Source organism: Atta cephalotes (genome assembly GCF_000143395.1).
Source record: "Atta cephalotes unplaced genomic scaffold scaffold00058, whole genome shotgun sequence".
NCBI lineage: Eukaryota > Metazoa > Arthropoda > Insecta > Hymenoptera > Formicidae > Atta > Atta cephalotes.
The window spans coordinates 1,410,090-1,417,210 of NW_012130122.1; the positions used below are offsets into that span (position 1 = coordinate 1,410,090).

General features: G+C 24.9%; 1 protein-coding gene across 1 annotated transcript; it reads left to right on the forward strand.

Annotated features, from left to right (window-relative positions):
- Positions 1-6,064: 6,064 nt before the first annotated feature.
- On the forward strand, positions 6,065-6,984 carry LOC105623549. The gene is made up of 2 exons (XM_012204941.1): positions 6,065-6,513; positions 6,858-6,984. The coding sequence occupies exons 1-2, from the start codon at positions 6,065-6,067 to the stop codon at positions 6,982-6,984; spliced, it is 576 nt and encodes a 191-aa protein (XP_012060331.1).
- Positions 6,985-7,121: the final 137 nt, after the last annotated feature.

Genomic DNA, 7,121 nt, shown 5'->3' on the forward strand with positions numbered 1-7,121 from the left:
ATAATTTTATATAATTATATATAGAATATTTTTCCCGGGGATTTGTATTACATTTTACAATATAAAGTTTAAATTTTTCATTTTATTTCAACTTTGTTTGCTGCATTAAATTTTAATATTAATTACGAGTAATTATTAGAATTATTAGAATTATTAGAATTATTACACAGTACAACACACATTCCCGTGAAAAAATTAAACAGATTCTGAAAGTAGAAAAAATATTTGAAAACAAAAAAAATACTTGTGTCTCAGCATTTTTATCAAATCAAGTCATTAATGTTTTTTATGCTACCATTTATTTATTTTATATTGGCTTTTTACAATTGTTTTAAATTATATAATAATTTTTTTTAAATAATTGGCGTTTTTGCATGTAAAATTATGCGATGAGTACAATACAAAAAAAACAATTGAGAATTATTTTTGTTCATATATTTTCAAATTTTTGTATAATAATAATAATAATAATACAATTTTAATTATAATAAGAATCTTGGTCGTTTGATTTGATTTCGGTTTTTTATCACGAACAATAGACAATAGTATTCACCAAGCATGTGTCTGATGTCTTTTCCTTTGAAGCATTTCTCAATGATCGCAATGACTTGGTGAAAACATTCACCATGTTCATCCAAATTTGAATTCACTCAAATTCTGAATTCATCCAAATTTGATGGAAAAAAAATCCAAATGATTGGTGAAGGAAGTGTATTTTGAGCAACATGTTAACTTTCATTGCATGAAAAGCTAAAATCATTTCAGCAACAATTTTTTATAATTGTTGACTTTTTTATTGCCAAGAAAATTTTCAATGACGGCTACCAAATCATTCCATGCTCGCTTTTCCATTGTAATCAACAATTTACAGAAGTCTTTATTTTTTACCAATTTTGATATATTTAGACGATTAAATACATACATATCTGAATAAGATCATTAACTGAATAAGAATTTAAATAAGAATTAAAATAATCAAATAAATGAAATGATAAAAGCAATGTTGAAATCAATTTACCTGCTTCGATTTTTACTATGGACAATTTTGGAAATATTGTGTGCAATAATTTTTTAAAATAAATAATAACTGGCTTTATCAGAAGGATCAAATGCTCGAACAAAATTACGAATGAGATCGAGTTTAATGAAGCGGCGGCAAAATTATTTTCCTTGAATCAACCAATGCAACGTGATGCTTAACTGATCCAATTGGAAGTTCGTACATAAATTTCATATGAAATTAGTAATGTAGATCTATCTTACGGCCTTCCCTAACGCACAAGAAACATTAATGTTTGGAATCCTTTTTCAAATCAGCAATCCCACAATTTTCAGATCGCAACAAATTCTCCATTCATGCTGACATACTGGTAATTGATCAGTTTTAGTATTAACTTCATACTTTCATAATTTTCTAGCATATTTGTAAGCGTAAGCAATTGGAACGGATGGATATTTGTTTCCAATATATATAAGACTACTTTCAAACTAGTCACTGACAAATCGATAAAGAGTCGTGACCATTTCTGTGACTCATGAGAATAACCGATCTCTCTGAACAATGCATCAACGTCATTACAATAAGTCAAGTTTTTTTCAGAAGCTTTTGTAAATAAAAATTGTCGAATTTAATTGTCGCATTTACGAAGTCTCATTATTTTAAAATCATCAGTAACTAAATTCCATTGCTTCACGTGATGCAACTATTTCTGCTGCATCTTTTGATAAATTGACGTCATGAACAATGTCATTGAAGTCTTGCTTGCGTCACAAAATGCTTTATAGCCTAATTCACTTGGTATTGCAATAAATTCGAATTCGAGCTCAGAAAATATGTCACTTAAAGTAGAAGGTGATGATTTTGATTGTTTTTCCTCCGGTTTCTGCTGGCGCAGTCGGATATTTTGCAGAACATACTCTTGCCGGAATTATGGGTTCTACATCGACGTAAAATTTTTTCACGAATATTGGAAAGAAATTTTCAATTTTATTGCGCAAAAATAGCATAATTCAGGTGTTCGGTACGTCGTAACTAAATTGTCGGTGCAACGAATTTAATTTTATGGGATTTATTTTCCCATCCAGCAAACAATGATAACAATAATCGCACACACAACGGCACATACCACATATTCGGTATATGTGTATACGTCATATAAAAATAGGCTTCAAATGCCGTCACAATATTTTTTTGTTATATTTCGCATGGCTTGGAAGTGCAAATAAACAACAATAATTATTCGATTTGGATTGCATTATTGTTTATTTTAATATTTCTTTCTTTTAATTTCGTTTTAAATATACAGTTTAAAATTTCATCAACTAAATCCGCAGCTGTTCGAACTGAATAAGAACAGGGAATGAATTGGATTGTGATTGCTGTTTACATCGCTTTATTTAGGTCGCGACAATGTCGAAGTAAATCAGTACCGAGACACGGGTTTAAACAAAAAGTTTGTTTAAATAAATCAATTTAAATAAATCTTATATAAAAAATACAAGGTATAGTTATCACAAAATAACTGATTTATGAGATATTTTATATATCTTATATTAATACATACAAAAGTAAAATATGCTTTCCTAACATCTACTTTCAGAATCTCTTTGAATTTTTTATGGCAGGAAATCTGTGCTGTACAGTATTATAAAAAGATTTGATATTTGATGATACTTAAAAAATGTTAACAACTTGACCTAGTAAAATGCCCAGACACGTATTTTTTTTTACATCTACTTTCAGAATCTCTTTGATTTTTTTATGGGAAAAAAAATCAATTTTTGTCGTACTATTATATACTAATTATGTTTTTAAAAATGTTTTTCAGTTAGTAAAAACGTCAGTTGGCTATATATCTGTCTTACATACAACGAGAAATTAAAAGTAAGATATATTTGAATTCTTTTTGATATTATTTACTTTGACATTTTAATTATTTATTAAAAAATAACTATGCAAGTATTAATATCAAACATAAAATAAATTATAGATTTCAGTGCAAAATTCGATAAAAAAATTAATTAAATTTTATTAAATGATGCAAGATGAAATCTGAAATTGAATTTTATAATCTGAAACGTAGTCTATAAATATCCATTTTTCTCCTAAAATGTAAAGCTAATCGTGTTAACTATTTAATTTTAAATAATGAATTTATGTTATGATTAATTCAATAATTGCACAAATATTAAAAAACTTATATATTTAATAAAACTTTAATAAAAATAAAGTTTTAAATAAGATTTTTTCATTTTGAAACGATATTTTATAATTAAAATTATAATTTTTGTAATTAACATTTCTGTTCTAGATGGAAATACTTCTGTAATTTGGATTTTGAAATTACTTTTACTTTTATTTAACAAAAAAAAGTTTGTTTAAATAAATCAATTTAAATAAATCTTACATAAAAAATACAAGGTATAGTTATCACAAAATAACTGATTTATGAGATATTTTATATATCTTATATTAATACATACAAAAGTAAAGTATCTCCTAACAAATTCACTTTTAGATAAATATTTCATATATTGAGATATTTAAATGTACAGAATGATACATAGAAAGATTTTATCATTAAAATCTATTATTTAACAGCAAATACCAATTAATATGATATGCAAATGCATTTCTTAAATTCTTTTATTCATATAATAATTATATAAATATAATAATTATATAAATAATAATTATATAAATTTTTATTCATGAATATTATATAAAACTTTTATTCATAATGATAATAATTATATAAAATTACGTAAAATTAAATATAACAAATATAATAATAAAAACAAAAAAAATTGGTTGTCATAATAGTCGTCACATTGTGGAACATTTTTTACATACCGTTAAGATAATGATAATTTTCAAATCAGATTTGTTGTCGACATGGGTGCACTTTCTAGTAAATCACTATCATTTTTTTTATTGCTTTATTTTACACTTTGTAGAAACTTTTCTTGAATTTTCAATCATTTATTTTAACGATCAAAATAGAATTGTAAAGTGTAATCATTATTGGCTCCATGTTGAAATTTCTTTCGCACTCAGGAACACGGATATTTTCGAAAAATTTCTTTTAATTTTATCATATTGCTATAAAAAATGTCCAATAAAATTTCTATAAAAATAATTTATTTATTTTTATTAATTGCAGTTATTTTAATTAATAACTTAATTTATTAAACTTTACGTTCTGCATTTATTTTAAAAATTTGAATATAAGAAAGAATGATATAAATTTTAAAAATTTATATTTAAAAAATTAAAGACATAAGAGTAATACATAATACAAGTTCTGTGCAATTTATTACTAACTGCAGTTATAAGCAACAGAGAACTATAGAATCATGGGAATATAACTGGTGTATGTATGCATGTTTTTTTTTGTCAAAAGTATATATTATGCAATTTTTTATTCGCACATATTTTGCGCGATAGTCGGTGTAGGAAATTAAATAAAAGTTGGAAACAAAGGAGAATATTTAAAATACCTTATTGCAAGTTGATCGTTCGATACTTTCAAGAAGTATCGTAAGCATGTGCAAAAAATGTTTCTTGCTCTACAAGAGGTAACGTCGATTCATAAAAAAGGAATAGACGTCAGTCATCAGATAACATTCAATATGGAAAGTTTCAAATATGATGAATATCAAGGTGCTTATAGTTTCGATTATTGTAATTGTAAAAAGACCTTTAAAGAAGTATTCTAATAGCAATGTGTGCAAACAGTGATATTATTCATAATAATAATAATCCATATCTTATTCTCTTATCATGAATAAAAATTCTGGATTATCAATTTTACAGTTTTTGTATTCATATATTAAACTATTGATAATGTTAGCTGTACCTACAACAACTTGATTTTTATCATAAATTATTTCTTGAACAATTTTTAAATTTATATATATGTAATCAAAAGTAAAATATTAAAAAATATTTATAACTGCTTCACATACTCCGTTAAATAATTTATTATATATTTGATTTTATGTATTTGTATATATATTCTAAACTTTTTAAAAAAAAACTTCAAACTTATCAAATTTTCTGCAGATTTCGAATGGGCGGTGAAACTAAACCGTTTCACTTTAGATTTGCTTGGACTTTGGCCCAAAAACGTACAAAATTCTTGGCAAAAATTAATGTGCAATTTTCGAGTGCTGGTGATTTTTCTAGGACTAACGGTTTGCCTTGTTATTCCTTCTATACATTCCCTGATAAGAATTTTTGGTGACGTTTTGTTAATGTTAGACAATTTACAATTTACTTTACCAGTTATAAGCTGCGTAATTAGAATCATGATTTTTTGGTGGAAAAAAGAAAGTAAGAATTTTAATCGTTTTACTACATATATACAATTTAAGCGACATTTATACAACATATAAAAAGTAAAAAAATACATTCTTTATTGACAAATACTTATATAAATATGCAATTATATAAATATAATTCAATATTTTTAAGTTTTTTTGTACTAAGAAATGAATATCTCGATAAAATGTTTTAAGTGAGTTATGTGTGGTTCACTCTGTATTGGCAGGCCTCCTGAAAATTTATAACTAAAATTCGCTACTCGGATCACCAAGAGCCAAGATATCACTACAAAATAACTATAAAAAATGGAACATATATGCTTATTATATACTTATATATAAAGTATTTGCTAATAAAAAATATTTTTTTTGTTAATCTTTTATATGCCATATAAATATCATTCGAAATTCACGTTCATACATTTAATGAATTTATTATAAAAAATTGTCAAGAATTTTAATAATATGACTCTCAATCTCCTCAAGGAATCTTTCTAATGGTTCACATTAGAAACACGTTTTATTTATGACATTAAAATATAACATCGGTTTTTTACAAAAAAATATTAACATTGTATAAATTTTTGTTTTGTATGTTTTGCTTAGAATTACTGTTCAGAATTAAAATTAATATATTTTAACTTAACAATGCTAAAAAATATAACTTAACAATGCTAAAATAAAATTCTTTAAACCATCTTTTTTTAAACCATTTTAAGCTATTGTACCCATTATAAATATGATCACAAAAGATTGGATAAAATCAAAAAATGATCAAGAAAAATGTTTCATGATCCAAAGAGCGCAAAGTGCACGCATAATTATTATTTGTGCCTATTGTCTAATGGGAATACAGTGCTTCTTTCTCGTTATACCACCTATTTTCGGAATGTCAATGAGATTGACTCCCAACATTACTGATCCAGGAAAACCAATGCTTGTGCAAAGCTACTATGTTTACGATATAACAAAACGACCGCAATATGAACTGACATTTCTTAGTCAAGTTATCTACATAGTTATTGCCTTGATGATCTATACTGGAATTGACAATTTTCTAAGTCTTCTAATTTTTCATATATCTGGTCAGTTAGACATTATCAAGAGTCGTTTGACATGTTTGGATAAATACACAAATTATCGAAAAGTGCTAAAGTGCTGTATAAATAAACATCTTCGTTTACTTAGGTTTGTTATTAGATTTATTAAGAAAATAACGCACATATAATATATATAATCTGTTCGAAATATAAAGTGATTTAGAATAATCATTTATCCTTAAAATGCCGTATTCTTTGACTTACTTTTAAAATTATTTTTCCTTTACTAATATTTTATCTAACTTAGTTTTTAAATTATAATTCACGTAATTTACTATTTTTTTCTTATAATTTAAAAATTAAACTTTAATATAGATAAAAACTTTAGTAAAAGAAAAATTGTTTTAGAATTAAATAAGAAATAGGTATTTCAAAATCAAACAGTTGTTATGAATCACTCTGTATAATCGAATATATTCATACGTTTTACAGAGCTATTGATGTTATTGAAGATGTATATAATAATATACTCCTCTCCTTGTTTATATATTTTGCGATACTATTCGCTTTCTACGCATTTCGGGTAATTAGCGTAAGTATTAAAACGTTTAAAAATTAGAATTCATATAAATTAATTCCTAACATTACAAAATTACTAATGTGTATAATATCAAAATTTTTACTTATAACATATTTATTATGGATATCTGAAATAATTTTAATTATGAGATACTACATTTTTATGCGCGCGCGTAT

Coding starts and splice junctions, on each gene's coding strand:
- LOC105623549 (XM_012204941.1), top strand. CDS start 6,065: ATGATCACAAAAGATTGGATAAAATCAAAAAATGATCAAGAAAAATGT. Junction 6,514..6,857: donor AAACATCTTCGTTTACTTAG/GTTTGTTATTAG, acceptor TACGTTTTACAG/AGCTATTGATGTTATTGAAG.